At 32.9% G+C, this 18,846-nt stretch overlaps 1 protein-coding gene across 1 annotated transcript in view; it reads right to left on the bottom strand.

Annotated features, from left to right (window-relative positions):
• Window positions 1-4,731: 4,731 nt before the first annotated feature.
• CUL3 (cullin 3) overlaps window positions 4,732-18,846 on the bottom strand; it is a 109,123-nt gene continuing 95,008 nt past the window's right edge. Inside the window, exons 11-16 of the mRNA XM_020975481.2 lie at window positions 15,857-15,981; window positions 14,919-15,015; window positions 12,342-12,476; window positions 7,625-7,811; window positions 6,111-6,256; window positions 4,732-5,206 (exon numbers count right to left, since the gene is read on the bottom strand). Of these exons, the coding sequence (XP_020831140.1) occupies window positions 5,075-5,206; window positions 6,111-6,256; window positions 7,625-7,811; window positions 12,342-12,476; window positions 14,919-15,015; window positions 15,857-15,981 (822 nt within the window). The 3' untranslated portion in view covers window positions 4,732-5,074. The remainder of the gene's footprint in view (window positions 5,207-6,110; window positions 6,257-7,624; window positions 7,812-12,341; window positions 12,477-14,918; window positions 15,016-15,856; window positions 15,982-18,846) is intronic.

Genomic DNA, 18,846 nt, shown 5'->3' with positions numbered 1-18,846 from the left:
ATCCGGCTCAGACACATAACACTTACTAGCTATGTGGCCCTGGGCAAGTCACTTAATCCCACTGCCTTCCCCCCCCCCAAAAAAAAAGTGGATTTAATCTTAGAGAAAAATCTGAAGCAAATCTGGGGAATAACTTCAGTGATTAACATAGCTACTAACAATTTTAAAAAAAAATTTCTTAAAAATAATGTTTGACTTGAGACTAGCTTTCTTCTATAGCTCTGAAATAAGACTAAACACTTTCAAACAGCAACACCATTGGAACATGTATATTATCTTGTCAAAGGGCTACTAATTTTTTTTACCAAGAAACAGTAAAAATTTCCACCGTTATCTGCGAGGTTCACATGCTGCGTTCTGGTATTTCTAAAGTATATTTTGAAGGAGAAAAATGTGAATATACTCCACACACTACATGTATACAGACTATCTTCAAGAGTCACTAAATAGAAATGACTGTCACTCTCAAATTTTCCCGTTGAGTCTGAATCAGTTTCCTGTTCCTTATTCAAGTCAAGTTCTTCATGAAATACTATCTAATAATGATGGCAAAAAACCCAATCCATATAAACTTTCGCCCAAGTATCTGTAAAGGAAAATCCATTATTTAAGTTAAATCGTTACTAAAAAGCAGACCTTACCTTTACTTTCACAGCCCTGAAATCATAAAGTTGGATTCAAACAATACCACAGCAACCAACTGACGGGAAAGGGGGAAAATCAGAGGATTTAGAATCACGTAGAAAAAAATCATTTTATCTGAATTTTTTACTTCTGCCAAGCTGTCTGAGCATCATGTCAGGTACCACCAAAAATCTACTGTGCATCTGCATTTCAGTTTATAGAAGTGAAAACATCAATAACTTTGTCATTCATTATCCCCAAAGATAACGAAAGGGATGATTATTTTATACATTTTAATTCTTTGTACATTTCCCCCCCTTTCTAAACTTTATTAACAGAAAACTAGAAAGAGCAAATTCTTAAAGACTTGTTTTAGTTAGAAAAATTCAGATCCAGGTGAATATTAGAAAAGATTAAATTTGCTAGACTGCAAATGTTCTTGAGTATATTTTTGTTCCATACTCCCTAAATTCAAGGATTTGTAATTTCCCTCTCACCATACACTTTTAAATCTGGCATCAACTTAAAGTATTTTTTAAAAACAGTTCAGATTTTCAGCACTCAACATAGTGCAGAGCCATTCTTTTTGTTCTATCAACTAAGGACCTGGTCTAAAAGATATCTTGTAACAGCAGGCTTATATGAACAAACTGTTAACTTCTAAAATATTCTTCAGCATAACTCCTATTATGTTTTATCAAGTGAAAAAAGTGCTGGAAACCCAGCTGTAATACAGTATAATGAAAGTTGGCTTCAATATTTGTATCAATATTTATGATGGGCATAAATGTATTAGGTCAAAAACATATGTTGTAGTTAAAATATTTCTGACAACACACATTTTCAAATACTGTTTCATCCATCTGGGAAGGAGAAAATCATGACAACTGTTAACATTATGAGTGCTGACTTCTGCAGTTAAAAATTCACATGACCTACTGAAGGAAAGCATCTATCAACTCAGGGTTCTGTGAGGAAAACAAAGGAATTAAAATGTCCTTTTAAATGAGTGTATTCCAGGAAAAACAAAAATGGCCTCTGCTATCATTATTAATATTCAGTGAAAAAGTGCAATAGACTGAGATATTTATACATCTGTTTGCTAAGTAGTTTTATACTACATAGCTTACTATAACTTTTCCTCAGGTGAATGGAAAAATAAAATGCTAAAAGTATTCCTTAAAAACATATATCCAACATGCTATGTCAATATCACAGTGATAATTCAAGATTATTTCTATGACTAGGACAGAAATAATTTTACTATCATTTGATTAACTTCAAATGTTTTATAATTTATATTCATGTAATGACAACAATAAATACTTGCTGACTGGTTGAAAAGAAAACTGCTGTTCTGATTTGGAATATATTTCTTGTATGACTGAGAAAACTCAGTAATCCTTTAAGATTAGTTCTGAAAATATATATAGTATCAACATTACCACTTAAATATAAAGTATTAGAAACTTATTGGGAAATCCAAATACTAATAGTTTAACACTTGTTACTTTTACTTCAGATATCTGTTATACATAAGCACAGTTTTGAACTGTCAGTAGTATGTTAAATGCAATAAATACATTTTATGGACAGATAATCTTTTTTTTCTGAGTTGTACATTTTCCTAAATTTTCACTACATAAAATTTAGCATCTCTATTGATGTGGTCACAATTTCCTCATCCCTAAAAAAAAATGAGGTGGGGATTTGATTAGACAGCCCTATGTGCTCCTCCAAGCTCTAAATCCTCTGATCCAAAATGTAATTCAACACACACAATATGATCTATTCTATATATGAAAACATGACTATATAAATTTCTATTGTTAAAACACTCGACTCAATCCATTTGCATTCATCATAGTCGTATTTATCCAAATAAATGGCATACTGGGAAGGACATATTTAATTTTTAGAACCAGAACATTAAGAAAAGGACAAAATGAGTACAATCTATAAATCTGTGGGAACAAAGTAATATCAAATTAAGATATAATTAGATGAATTTTACTTTGTAAAAGAGCTAAAACCCTTTCCAGGCAACATTCTGGTATTTATATACTATAGTTAATTTTTATGCAGCACTAAATAGCACCCACAAAAATAAGTAATTTTCTCTGACATTCTATGTCAAAATGCTTCATTCATTTGTTGTTCAGAAATGTGTTTCTGAGAAATGTTGACTTTAGAAGTACAAAGATTACATGTGCTGGGGAAGGAAACAATTATACTTTCTATTTGCTTTCCACTTCAACACCAAAAATGAATGTAATTTTGATTTTACTCAATCTTTGACATTAACTTTTTAAAGAAAAAAAAAACTGTAAGCACTTCATTAGTATTTTAGATACTTCTTCCATTAGGAAAGTCTCATCTTCCCCTTCCCACTCCCAACTTTAAAAGAAACCTTTTGTGCCTTATGAATAAAAGCACACATACACCAACAATATAACCTATATATACATTACCTGAACTTAATTATACAGAGCTATTTAATTAGGCAGAGAAATTACAAAAACAAACTGGAACAAAAAAAGAACATTGAAAGAACTCCAATAACTTTTAAGAAAGCTTAACAACCCTTAACTAATATTACAACTGGACATGGAGAACTTCTGGCTTTTCATATTATAACTGACCCAATATCCACATTTCAAACCTCAAGGTGGGATGAGAAAAGATAAACCTGAGAATGATGCTGATTAATTTTTTCATCTCTCTTATATTTCAACATGAATAAAGAAAAAAAATGTTGAAATGGTAATAATGTAAGATTCTAAATAAGCTGAAAAAAATTAATCTAACATAAGGACACTTGCCAATCTAGAAGGAAAAATTATTACCCAAGACGCATGGGAAAAAATATTTATGTGGAATTTTTAATCCAGATTAAAATCCAATTGCTTTAACTTGACCATAAAGTTGAACAAAAATCATCTTCTGAGACACACATTCTAATAAATGTATCAATAGTACTTATATTCAACCAAGTGTCAGTTATTCAATTCAAACTTGTTAGTAACAATCTATTTTTCCACCCAACAGGCATCTATAGTGGTTTGTCCCAATTACATTTTTGTAACGTCTTAGGAAAACAAAACCAAACCAAAATTAAAGAGAACCAAAGATAAAAATACTTTGATGTTAAAATAAAGAAAAATATAGTCCTTGGCAGATGTTAGGTCAAAAACATCTGTGAATGTTTGGAAGTACAGGAAAACCGAAGTACATCTTCAGTACAAAGCACATTTTTGAAAAAAGTAAAACTGATTCTGTGGAATGTAAATTTCGTCCACAAATCACCAGCTTTAAAAAATATTGCTTTATCACACTCCAAACCATAAAATTTGGCTGTAAGAACTGAAGATTTCATTAAAAGATTAAAGTAACCACATTTATTGCATCTTTAGATTGTGTTTTAAAACAGTAAATTAATAGTGCACAACAGGCTTCACTTTTTTCTCCCCAAGTATTTAAGGTGGAGGAACTTTATGGTTGCAAAAAAACCAAAGACATTTATAACAAAGTGTAGACTGGTGTGCTTTTCAAAGGGGCCAAAATAATCAACTGCCACCTTTGTGCTCTGACATATTTGAATTAGTGGGTATGTGAACACTAAATCCATTTATTTTTAATTTGTCTACAATAAATGAAATAAAAACACCGCTCTGTACAATCCACTATCAGCAGTGAGTACAACAGCAAAAAAAATTATTATACAATTTATACATACTAAAATATTTTCCTTTCTTACTGCTAGAAATAATGCAGAACAAAACCTAATCAATATAAGGACTTAATTTGGAAGAATTCAAATTAAAACAGGAAAAAGCCAATTAAGACAGAAACAAAGATTCATGGTTGTGAGGCTAGATTAGTAAGTGCAGTTTGAGTAGTGGAACGTGCCAAAATTGTATCCTTGGGTTTCTGACTATTTACCAAATCTTTAAATTAAACATGACTCAAGAAATGTTGGAAGCAGAGCAATATAATTGGGAATTCTGTCATTTCTTTTATCTTTCTGTTACCCAACTTATACAATGTGCAAAGTGCTAAGCAACACTACAAAAACACATTTACATCAACACTGAAGACCTGGGAAAATGAAATTCCAACAATTTTATTTTTTAATGAGCTGAATTTTCTAAATTTTTGTTTTATTTTTTTTTTCTGTTTTCATACAGTATTGAAAACAAAACTCGGCACATTCACATTTTCCCGAGGAACTGTAAAGATGATCTCTACAGGGATAACGTTGAAAAGCCTGAAGCTCAATCAATTGATGTTGAAAACTCTCAAAGGGAGTAAAGGCTTGATCTGAATGGTCTAGAACACGTACTGCAATTTAATAGAAGAGATGGTCGTCTTAATATTTACTGATTTAAAAGAACTTCCCAGTTCATGCGAAGAGTATAGTCCAAGAATAAATCAATTTTCTGAACGCATTTTATGCTACGTAAGTGTATACTTTGCGATCCTCAGGTGTTCGTGCCAAATATTCTCTCTCAATAAGTCCCTCAATACGTTTTTTAATAACAACTGGACTTGGTAAGAATCGAGCCTTCAGCTGTTGAGTTACCTAAAGAAGGAAAAAAAGATGAACCCTTAATTTTCTGACAGAAAATTCATTAGTGAAAAAGCTATACTATAAATGTGAAAACCTTATTTGGTTTGAATAGGAAGGTCTATGTATGCTTTAGTGACTGAATTACTATTTGACAAAAGTGCTAAGTCAAATGAAGATGACTAATTGTACTCTAGGTAAAGAAATCAGAATCACATCCAGGAGGCTCAAATATGTTAATATATGTAAAATGATGTGCAAACCTTAAAAGTACTATTTATATAAATACTAAGCATCATCATCGTTAGTTGAATCTGAAACTGAATCTCAACGTATGTAATGGTTTCAAGGTGATGCTTTTAAGTTCTGAAGCAGATGACACAAAATAAGTCAAGCAAAAAGCTACTCCAATAGACCTCAAACATTGTCATGAAAGTAGTGCCTGTCATTCTGTTGTAGATTTTTCTTTATTAAATAGTTACTAAAATTTTTACTTCTAAAGTAACTACCAAAAAATTTGTGCATCCCAGAAAACCATTAACAATGGCAAGGTCATTATATCATATTATATTTTCTAGTTTAAATCTTACCAGAAATATGTAAATGTGTTCATCTGGAGAGGAAAAAAAGGTACTCCAAAGTTTTTAGACATTTGCTTATACAGAACATATGCTCAATGTCACATTTGCTATCTTCATTATAAATAAACATGAACTGCTAAGGCTTATTTCTTTGAAACACTCTCTACCTGCATCATGAAGTCTATCCTTTAAAACAGAAGAGATCTTGATGTTTTGACTAGTGCATGGTATTTGTAAAGTTTACTCTTATTTGTTGACAATCTGCATTTCTAAATATTATATAAAAATGTAATTCTTTTTACTAGTTCTCCTGTTCATCTAAGCTGTTTTAATCTTACCTCTGCTACTAGCACATTGTGCTGCATCTTCTTTCTAGATTTCATTATCCGTACTATAGCAGCTTCTATCTCATGTTTTCTGTCGTCGTCTACTTTCTGCCTTGTTTCTTTTCTTTCTGGGTCTGATTCCCCTTGTTTGGCAGCAACTGTAAAAGTAATAAAACAAGTTATATGCCAGAAAATAATTTGATATACAAGACAAACACACAATGCATATCTAGTGATGTTCACTTAGAATGTCCTCTCTGTTTATGAACAGACACAAACAAGTTAACTCTACTGACATTCTTAGTGTACCAACATCTGAATATTATATTTGTAAACATCCACTTATAAAATTACTATACACAATTTAATTCTTGTTCACATTAAGTCCTACTTTAACTATCACTATACTATTCAGTCATTATAAACCAATTTTTTTTAAAGATCATATACAAAATGATAAGAAATCAGGTTTCATGTTCTCTCTCTTTTTTCCTCATTCTAAGCTAGGCGTTCTTTTAAAGAGGAAAAAAAAATACTATCATTTCAAGGGTGGTTTCTAGACACGGTCAATACTGAAATCTATCAGGGCTATAAGATTCACTGCAGGTTTAATTTTATTTCCATAATATTATTAAATCATGTGTTGGAAGGGGACTTTCCAGGGTCACCTATTCCAAGACCACATCTCCCATCTAAATTGCCCATATCACCTCAGCCCAATGAATCAATGGGTGTTATGTGTGCAAGGCTATTTTTTTTTACCTTACTCATTTAAGTTTCAAATGTGGCAAAGGACTCCGAAAACTCAGGAAAGAAAAGAACATTTGTTTCCAAGATACTATTAGTTAAAACTATTACTGAATTAATTACTTTTAACTTTCTCAGTGGGGCACTCCTAGAACTCTCTTTTCAAATTTTATTATGATTTCTCAGGTCACTATACTGTGGTGAACTTTTTTTTTTTTAAAACATGGGAAGGAGTTTTAAAATCCCTGTATGTAACTAGAAACCATTAATCTCTTGGTATAGTGCGTTCATGCCCATATATACTCTACAGTGGGTTTTTAAAAATAGGTATGGACAAATTGTTTTCTAAAGGAATAAACAGAAATACCCAACTGGAGACATCAGAAGTTCTTATTGTTATCGTAATTTAAAAGTAACATAATAATAAAAATTTTAAAGTTATGTTTATGCAAAAAAAAAAAAAAAATTAAGCACCAGATTTCATACACATGCACATGTATGTATGTATATATACACACATATGGTACACATTTCTGGGGAAAAAAATGGAGATTTCATAGTCTCTAACAAAGGATTTTGATTTATGAAAATAAGCATTTCATTACCCAACTGAACACTCTTATAATGCTTCTGTCTTGTACTTTTTAATGAGGATTATCTTTGCAGGCTCGTTTTTTTCTCACACTCAGGTGAACAGTATGACAAGTCCATTTTTATAGAAGACTTCAGCCCTACATGATGTTTTTAAGGAATAAACAGCTCAGCATAATTCCGGATACCTGTTTGAATCTTGACTCTGTGCAGTTTGGATGTGAACTGATCATTAACTGTAAATATATGACCATTTTCTATTTCCTTTGATTTAGGCTCTTTGGTGAGAACCCGCTGTGTTGGTTTACCACATGCAAGGGACTGTAGGGCTCTAACAAGTTCTCGCTCAGGGATATCAGTCTCTTGTTGAATTTCCTGAAAATTCAGCAGATTAATATAATTAGGTTTTTTTTAAAAGATCCAAACAGGTTATATAATTAGAAAACAGAACGACCAAGAAGTCAAGGAGAATTATATTAAGTAAATAATTTATAAAAGTGCTGTCCCTACATATATTATACTATAATAAAACTTCAGCAGTTCAGCAAACTGGGGAAAGGACCAATGTGAATCAAAAATAAATTTTTAAAATTTAAAAAGAAAGCAATTTCATTGCTTTCAAGTGTCTTCAATAACTAGGCTAACTAACATAGGGGTAGGCAAGTAACATAACACAGGCAAGTAGGGGTAGTTCAGGAAGAATGAATTGTGATTCATCACTTATTCATAGATATTTCCAAAGTACTTAAACTAACAAAACTTTTATAGGCAGATTAAAAATATTTCCTCTAGATGTGCTGATATTATTCATTTGCTTAGTAAATACTTTAAAAAAAATAAAAATGGTATAATCACAAATTTTAAAGTAGTAAATTCAAATTAATATAATTTTCAGTACATATTTAGAACACGAAAAAATTCAAACATGTTTGGTAATTAACACTAAGCAATAGAGTTAAAAATCACAGAAAAAAGTTATAAGCTGTATAATACTAAAAAAAATGTTACTAGAATAAATGTAGGATCTATCTTCTCCCCAACCCATTCTAATTAGTCTAACTTCACTCTAGAGAAGCAATGTGAAAGGGAGAAGATCTTTTTACTCTGTCACTTTACTCCAGTATGCTTTTCAGCAGCTAAATACTACTCTGGGGATCACTGTGGTCTGGAGCAAATGTCTAACAAAATGAGGGTGGTACCTTTGGTCGTGCTTCACTGTATAAGGAAGCCTGTTCTTTCTCAAGGGTCCAGTTTATCATTATCAGACACAAACCATTCCTAAAGAAAAGGCAAGGGAGCAGCTCAGAAGAGTGGGCTAAACTCCTGCCACCATCTCAGCAGCACTGCACAAAGTGGGCACATAAACAGGACTGGCAAGCTCACTGTTTCTGTGACTGACCAGTTGAATCACCTTCTGAAGGCCAAGAATGCTTTCATATAACTTCCTACATAAACTCTTGGCTTCTCTTATAATTGGGAAATGACAATTCTAAAGCAACGTAGACAGTATCAATGATTATGTATTTTTCTTCTACAATATTCATTTCCATTGCTGACGCTGATAAATTTTTGCCAAGTGAAAAAGAAGTATTGGGAAACAGATTTCATTCTATTTCAGGAGATGGTAAACATAAATTTTCTAATTTGCCATTAAGTCTAGAGGAGATAATCACTGAAGCCCTTCATTTTTGAGGATTTAAGTTGTCTTAATCAAATTTAAACAAGTGAAAATTTCAGTTACATTCAGCCACAACATTTTATAAACTGTCCCTGGAAAGTTGACGTTTTATGTAAGATGGGTAGAACTGTAATGTAAGAATTAATATGATTCTGGTATTGACCATATCACAATTAACTTGGTCTATCAAAGTTCTGTACCCAATTAATGAATCCTACATAATAAAGAACACTTTGAAAACACATTTATAAAATAAGATAGTGATTACTAATGGCATCCCTTACCCATATAAATTGCTCTAACCCACTATAAATTTAAGGCAGCATGACTGAACACAGAAAGACTTGGAAATCCAGTATGGCACAGAAGCCTAGACAGGAATCTGAAACCCAGGGTCTGATTTCTGTCTTTGCGCTTCACTCGCTGGGGTGTGGGGGCAAGTCCATTCACTCCTCAAATTGGGCCTGTACTTCCTAATGTGTAAAAACGAAGAGGGTAGAGTAGACTCTTCTCTAAGTCCCTCAGGCTTTGATAACCAGGGATTTTTGGAAGTGGGTTCTACTCCCATCTGCTATCTAGACCTCTGTAGAAGTCTAGACTTAACCTCCACTCTGGCCATCTCCAAAGGGAGAACATGAACTGAGATCATCTAAAACTCTTTCTTGGCCCTTTTCTAAAGCTTGAAAATTGCATGAATCTTTGGTTTGATATAAAACTGCCTTATAGATAAAATAATACAAATGAAAAAAAATTCCTGAATGAATGTGACAAAAGAAATACTTAAAAAAATACAAAATGATGAGTATCTTTCTTTATAATTTATAAAACCGTCAATGTTCACATGCCTCCCTCATATAACTTGTTCTTCAGAAATAAAAGAATTTATTCCTTGATATAAGACTTTTATGTACACACTTGTTTCTTTCAAGAACTGCTGGCTATTCCTCCATATTATAGATGTTACTACTAACAACCACTTACATTTCTATAGTGCTTGCAAGTTTTATGAGTTGCTTTTTCCTCCAACCCTACGAGGTAGTGAAGCCTTACTGCCTCACTTTTTATTCGCTTACACAAATCCATAACATCCCAACATATAAAATAAGAGGTGTTTACAACCTGAAAAATGAAGTTGCTACACACTCTGACAGTAACGAAAAGGAAATGTTTAAATTCAACATGATCGCCAGGGCTGCCGTGTCTACTTTGAGGACTCAATTTTGCTATATATAGCCCATGTGCTGCCTGTCAAAAAGATTTCTCGGATACGTTAGGCCATGAAAAGAAGAAAAAAAGATCAGAACAAGTAAAAATGAGCTGATGTGAGGACTCTGCCCTACCTTCTCTTTAGAACAGAAGAATATTGCTGATCCCCTTCAGCTACACCTCGAGTTTCTTTTTATTTTTTGTTTCTTGGTCCAGACCTATAATTTCACTGGCGCAGGGGAATGATTGTTTTATTGTTTTGTCTTTGTATTCCCAGCGCCCAGTACAATGCTGGGAACATAGCAGGCACTTACCAAATGTTTTGAGTTTGACTACTAGAGAATTTTTAATAAGGTTAATTCCTTCTATCATTGCACATTGACAACTAATAGGCTTACAGAGTTGCCTGGGGCCCTGAAAGGTTCAGTAAGTGACTCATCCAGGGTAACCTAGCCCGTCTGTGAAGAATACAACACCTGAACCTTGGTAGCTCTGACTCTATGCACAAGGTCACGCCTGCCGCCTCTCAAACCTCAATTGCTTACCATAAAACTGTTGTCTCTGTAGATATATCATCCCTGTGACCTATGGCAGGTTTCAGACACAACTATGGAAGCAACTGTTAAGGACCTTCAGTTTTGTCTTTAGGGAACCTTAGAATGCCTGAACACTACAGAATGCTCAATAATTTGCAATATGTGTCGACTGATACCCTAAATTTGCTAACTGTGTCAATTAAAGTATGTTCTGTAGGAAAGAACTGTTTGGATAAAATATGCCTCTTCTTATAATTTGTAGCTTTATTCTTTACTACTCTGAAAACACCCTTGTGCTTGAAGACCACAAATGGCTGATTTTTTTTTAATGTTCGTCAAGGTTAAGATTTTTATAAGAAAAATATCAATTCAAAATTGTATCTGCTATATTTAAGGGTAAAAATATTTGAACTGTATAGCTAACACTGACTTGCCTCCTCAAGAAAACTACCTTAACTCAAATTAAAAGTCAATTATTTTTCTCTCTATGTTTACATGAAGATCATAAAGTTTTCTTTTAATAAGGTCCTACTGACTTCAGGAAATATTCTAATGGAAAACTTGAACTGCCCAGCAATGGATAATAGTAAGTGGATCTAAACAAGCAAACTGAAGAAAATTGAACTCCTAAAAAGTCATGCTTTACCTATCAAATGCCCATGATATAGAATATGGATACTACACTCTTGCCCTTCATAAAGGTCCTAAGAATTAACTGTCTGACAGGCTTTAAAAATTATAAATACTATATAAAGATTATTACTAATGACAGTTTTTCAAATGGAATAAAAGATAATTTAAAATCACTTTATTAAGAAGTAGTAAATCTAAACTACTTAAATACTGTGAAGGACAGAAAATTTTTAAACAGGAAATAGGTAGTATATAAAACTAGGGTGTGTGTGTGTGTGTGTGGTGGGAGGGATTAGGAGAGAAAGAAAAGATAAGAAAGATAAGGAGACAGACTACTTATCGGCAAAGAAAGTACAATCGAATAAGTTAGTAACTTTTCCGTGTAGGACACCAATTCCCAATTCTAAGGAATTAATGTTAACTAAAAAAGGAATCAAATGAAAACAACAGGAAGCAATTTAAAAGGCAAAGGAGTCCTACACTAAGTAACCAAAGTATATATTTTGACAAAGTAGGAAGTGAATGACTGGAGTGTGATGTCTAATGGCTTACTGTAGTCTTTAATCACAAGAATAGGGTGAGTTGGTTTAGCACCACGAAAGACATGTCTTGCTGAATCTTCATTCTTATATGGTACTCTAACTAGGAACTGCGAGTTGAAAAAAAGAATTGTAATAGAACCAACTTCACAAATGAACAATACTAGGATAATGTTTCAAACATTCTTAAGTACAGTTTTATGCAAATCTCCTTAAAGCATGAAAGAGAGGCAGTTTTACATAAGACTCAGTCACTGTCATCTAACAAGTTAAAAATGATACCAGTTAAAATTGACATAATTGTAAATCATACCTCAAATGTATATTTTTCTCTATTATTAAAGAGCATTAATATTGTCATCTGGAAAGTAGAGACTTGCAATATGTGCTTCCGTGTATTAGAGCCAGTTACTTGGGCACCTCCAACACCAACTTCTGATCCATCTTCCTATTTTTTTTTAATAAAAATATAATAATAAAATTAATTTTAAAATTCCTGTTTGCTATTTTAAATGGCTATTACTTCTGTAGTATAAAATCTTCATTCTTACAAGAAGAGCCAACAATTTCATAGATATCGTTACTTTACCTGAGACATAATACAAATGATTAGAACTAAGAAAACAGAACTTTTATTATTAGGAAATAATGCATTGGTTATATAGCTGACACATAAATTACAAAAAATGAAATGGAAAAAAATCTTATGTAACGGAAAAGGTCTCTGGCTCAAGAACTAAGAATGAGCAGTGTAAGACCTAAAGATTTCTATACATATTTAAGAAATGTACTGATTTTAAAAAAATCATTCATATAAGTAATTTTAGAAAAAGACCAATATATTTATTCTTACATTTTATGGGAGAAAAAAAATCAATAAAAACCTAATACATAAGAAATATTTTAAGGAATATTTAATTACAACTTAAATGTTAATCAGCAACTTTTGGTAAAAAGAAGTTTATGGGTCAGTTAAAAGTAAAATCTTAAAAATCCATTCAGAAGTACAAATCAAGACAACTGTAAGTTACAATCTTATAGCTATTTTTGCAAAAATAATTGTATAAATATTAAGGATATGGTGGAATAGGAATTTACTGTTAGCAGAACCAAAAATTGATATAAAAATTTTGGAAAGCAATGCAGCAATATGCACTAAGTCTCAAAATCGACCATACCTTTCACCAAACAGATTATAATGCAAAGACTCAATCCTTGCAAAACAAAACAAAACAAGGAAAAAACACCTGTGCCAAAATGTTAGTAAACATTCCATTTGTGATGGCAAAAACTGGTAACAACTTGTATGTCTCAAACTTGGAAACTAGATGAATATATTATAGTTATTATTGTAATGGAATATGATGGTTCCATAAAAACATACATAGGAAGTACTCAGTGAAATATGGAAAGACTTATGTAAGGTGATCCTGAGTGAAAAATCAGCACAACTAGAATTATATGCATATTAAAAACATAAAAGGAAAGCCATTAATATTGTTAAATATTTAAGGTTTATGTAAGGTTTTGTTCCTTATTTTATATATTTACCTGACTTAATTTTGATAAAGAATAAAAAAGTCTTCTTTTAAAATATATTAGCAAATCAATTCCATCTTCCAAACACTGAAGAGGGTCAACTTATTTACAGAGTCTATGTAATCCCCAGGTTATTTCATGCCTGAACGGTAAGCATGCTTCAATTTATCTTAAGAAGTATTGCTTATTTCTTTTCTTTTCTTTTTTTTGGTTGTTGGGTAATGGGGGTTAAGTGACTTGCCCACGGTCACACAGCTAGTAAGTAAGTGTTATGTGTCTCTTGAATCCAGTGCCGGTGCTCTATCCACTTCGCCACCTACCTGTCCCATGTATTACTTATTTCAACAAATATTTGAAATTCATATGATTAATGGATTTTGAAAAGTCACTGCTTTAAGGATAAATGAACACAGTTTTATTTAAAGCCATATACTATTTTTGCAATTCTAAATTTATTTTATAGAGATAGAGACTGATCCATGATTTCACTAGCATAGGGAATTCTTGGGTGAGGAAACTCTCCCATGCAAGTTGGTATTTTCCCCCCTTATCATTTTAAAGGTGCTGCTGAGGGCACTGAGGTTAAGTAACTTGCTCAGGGTTACTAATTCAGTGTATGTCAGAAGTAGGACTTCAACAATGGTCTCCCTGGCTCTGAGACTGGCTCTCTGTTCATTAAACCATGTGCCTCTCTTACATTACAGACTAGTTGGAAAAAAAAAAGACAAAACTTTTACCTAAAGTAACGTGAACTGCTATTCTTAAACTCAATCCTTTTTTAAAAATTTTTATAAAATTCTTTGAGGTGCCTACTTAAAGCAAGCAACAAACTTATGAAAGTAGATAAAATAAACTCAATCTCCTAATTCTGAATTAAAATTAATAGATTCACTAAGTTTTCCTAATTTCCTATAATTATTTTACAGTTTTTCAACTTATTTCTTTACTTGCAAAGTTATCTAGCTCATGAGCACTCAGGGTTACTGGAACCTAAGAATTCTAAAGTCACCTTTGGTGAATTTGACATTTTAAAAATGTATATTCTCTAATGCCTACATGATTAAAAAAATGTGCTTTCTATAAGAATTACTAGTCTTAGGAAATTGTTAGCACTTAGACCTCAGGGCTGACTAACAGCAAAAAATGTGTTTTTAAAATGAAAAAGTTAATTGAGGGAAGAGAACAAAGACAACTCAGGTTCCCACCTACCAGCCCCCTTAGGAATTTGCATGATGTACATCTGTTGCCTATATAACTAAATGAAAGCTAACCACATAATTTACCTCATAGATTATATTTTTAAAATTTTAAATTATTTGATATGGATATATATAAATGCTCAAATGATTACCTTTTTGACTGGTCCATAAAAGGTGGCATTGAGATCTGCAGAACCCATATGGTGCTGGAGTGTCAGTTGCCGACCACTGTGTTTGGCTAAATAAAACCTACAGCACAACAAAAAAGTAAATTAATTCATTTAATTTACACTTTTTTTTTTTTTAAAAAGAAAGGATAATGACCCCAGACAAGCCTATGTAGCCATGGAAAGAAAAAAAGGGACATAAAAGTGAAGGTAAATGGCAAAGGTTTCTTTAGGGCTTGGGAAGAACCGTGGCGTTCATTCAATTTAATCTTTTTATTTTGTAACTGAGGAAACCAATGGCCAAACAGATTATTAACTGTATTGCTCCAAGTCACATACTAGTGCATATGAAAGAACAGAATGTTAGGTCATCTCCACAGACGCATAGTCCTCGTTCTGTTGCAAAGGCACTATTGCTCAGGTCATATTCCACCATAACAATTGAAAACTATCTTAAAATAGCTATTGTGTTATAATTTAGTAGCAGATAAAATACTACTGAGTTCATGGCTCTGCCTCCATGTATTCCTGCAGATTAAAATAAAAAGGCATCAAATAGAAGGCACCAATAAATTATTACATGCAAAAAGAAACCAGCATAAAATGAACGTGCAGACTTTCTGAACACCACTGTTTTAAGTTCCATCAATAACACTGGAGTTGGTGAACTCTTCAAGAGCTTTCATTTATGCCAACTTAAAAAAGCCCCTTCCCCACTACTGATATACTGCTCTAAACTATTCATCTTACTGCTGGTTCTTCAGTCTTACTGACTTCTATCATTTTAGATCAAATTTAATGTTTACTACACACTGAAAGGGAAAAAAAAAGCATTTAATCTGTATGCTTTCCTAAATCTTAAACTTATTTCAAGGTGAAGCAGTATAGGTACTGAAAATGCAAAGCCTTGTTTTAGTATTTACCTTCTAAATATTTCAAAAGCATGTCTTGGTGCTGGCGGGATGTTGCACTTTGGTGTGGCTGACTGAGTGGGCCAGTATCCTGTTGTGAGAACTCGAACTGTGAGGTCAACACCACCTAATGATACCTATGCACAATGGGGGAAAAATACCTCAAATTTTAATTAGAATTAATTATATCCTCCAATTAAATACAGTGAAGGCCTGCCTTAAAACAGTTAAGAAGCACATGGCACAGTAGATTTCTCACTTCTAAGATGACTTACTTAACATCCCATCTTCATACACAAGCACAATTTTTTCTGCCTAAAATAGACCACATAACAGGAACATAATATCTACTGTTGAATTCTGTGACCTTCCCCTACTCTGTCTACTAGACTTGACCTTTTTAAAAGTCTATCAGCATTTACTTTATCTGAAGAGATAATGTTGGTAAGAGCAGAAGTAGAATCTGACAGATACTGAACAGTCAAGGAATGCTATAAAAGAGAGTATTTATAGAGAACTAAGTTTCAGTTTAAAACTGACGGTCAATGCTGGTAGGGAAAAAGTAAAACATTGTAGTATTGCAAACAAAATTATTATAAGGCCATGAAGCTTTACTTAGATTTTAAACAAGATTGTCAAGGTATCACAATGATTTCTTTCTTCCAAGATGTTTCTACAGTTATTTCTACTTTCTGCTGAAATTTTAGATACAGCATGGCAGCCCCTAACCCTGAAGTACAAATATAACAGAAATCCTTTTCATCTCAATTCAACATTTCAAACCACTTAGTCAAGTTTTCCATTTCTTGATACCTTGTACAAGCCTCACAATAAAGTTTGAAAGAAAAATATTTTTAGCTATATTATTCAAGCTCATTTAAGTGTCACAATCTGACTATTAAAATACCTATTTTTACAGCACTTTGTTCAGGATACAATGACAATATGACAATTCCTGAGCTCAAAGGAGTTTGCATCCTTCTGGAGGAATACGATATAAAATTGGGTATCTCACAAGAATAAGTCAGGGTGAACAATTAGGAGGACTGGAGGATCCACTAAGATTTGAAGGAATATAAGGATTTAGGGAAATAGAGATGAGCAGAAAGTGTAATCTAGGCCTGAAGGAATGGGTTACACACATTCCCAGATGGGAGTTGGGAATGTCAAGTCTTATTAGAACAAAGTTCATGAAGGGGAGTGTTACACGGAGTAAAACAGTAGTAGTGGGAGCCAGTAAAATAGTAACTGGGAGCCAGATTATACAGGGCCTAAAACGCCAGGCTACTGGGAAACCAGCGAAGGTTTTAATGAAGGGAGTGATATGGTTAGACTTCTGTCTAGGAAGATTATTTTGACAACTGTGTGGAGGATGAATTAGAGATGGGAGAGCCTAGAAGCAGGAAGACCAGTTAGGAGGCTACTGCATTAGTAATCAGCAGGTGACTGTGTGATTAGAGAAAATGTAATGGATTTATGAGATTGTGGAGGTTCTAATCAACAAGTCTTTGCAATTTACCAGATGTATGAGATATATGTGATGTGGGAAGGCAAGAAATTAGTAATTTCTGGGCTAATCAACCTGGGTTGTTGCTGTGAGAATTGTGGTGCTCTGAAAGAAACAGAAGTATGGAAGAGTAGGGGGAAAATATTAAATTCTGCTGTGGAATCACTGAGTTTGAGATGCCTATTAGACTACTATGAGATATCTAGCAGTAGCTGATAATGTGGGACTGGCGTTTAGGAAAGAGAGGGATGGGGGAATTGTTGGAAGCTTGAGAATTGCAGACTTTCACAGTTAAAAGGTACTCCAACCTACAAATGAAAAGAATTCTGTCATAACAGAAAAAGTGATTGACAACTATGGTTGAAGACTTACTTTTAAAAAACACATTTTATTTTTAATTTATGGAATAAAACAAATATTTCCATAATGTAGTATAATAAAAAAGACTGCATAAGGACCTGTATATGTATTATGTACAACTTGCTATTCCTTTTAAATATATAATAAAGTTATCATGTAAAGCTCTTTTTTCTCCCCTACCCCCACCTGCCCTGTGGCTACCATTAGATACAAACATGTATTTATATATAAACTCATACTATATATACTTCTACTTATCAGTTTTTTCTCTGAATGCAGGTAGCATCTTCCTTCATATGTCCTTTTAGTTAACTTGGGTATTTATAATAACTTATTCACTTAAAGTTGTTCTTAAAATAATATTGCCGTTACTGTATACAACATTCTCTTATTTCTGCTCACTTCATTCTTCATTATTTCATGCAAGTTTATCAGAATTTTTCTAAGATCATGGAGCTCTTCATTTCTTAAAGTACAGCAGTATTCCATCACATTCATGTACAACAACTTGTTCAGCCATTCCCCAATTGATGGGCTTCTCCACGATTTCCAGTTCTTTGCCACCACAGAGTTATTATAAATATTTTATAACACATAGGATCTTTTCCTTTTCACCTAACCATTTTTGGAAATAGACTCTTGTAGTGGCATTACTGGGTCAAAGGATTTAGGCAGTTTCATAACTCTTTGGGCATAATTCCAGATTGTTCTCCAAAATGGTTGCATCAGTTCACAGTTCTACCAGCAATGAATTAGCGTCCCAATTTTTCCATATCCCTTCCAACAATTGTCACTTTCCTCTTCAATCATTTTAGCCGATCTGATAGGTATAAAATGATATCTCAAGGCTGTTTTAATATGCATTTTTCTAATCAATAATGATTTAAAGCACTTTTTCATAGGACTGTAAATTGTTTGGATTTCTGCATTGGAAAACTGCCTGTCCATATTCTCAAAGATTTTATAACGTTCTTCACACATGTGAAATAGGAGATCTTTATCTGAGACACTGTCTGCAAAATTTCCCCTCCAATTTTCTGCTTTCCTTCTGATCTTGGCTACATTTGTTTTATTTGTACAAAACCTTTTTTTGTTCTAATTTAAATGATCCATTTTATACCTTACTCTGCTCTAT

This window comes from Phascolarctos cinereus, unplaced genomic scaffold (genome assembly GCF_003287225.1).
Source record: "Phascolarctos cinereus isolate Bilbo 61053 unplaced genomic scaffold, phaCin_HiC Scaffold_7;HRSCAF=346, whole genome shotgun sequence".
Taxonomy (NCBI): Eukaryota; Metazoa; Chordata; class Mammalia; order Diprotodontia; family Phascolarctidae; genus Phascolarctos; species Phascolarctos cinereus.
This window is presented reverse-complemented; position numbering and strand designations above follow the sequence as displayed.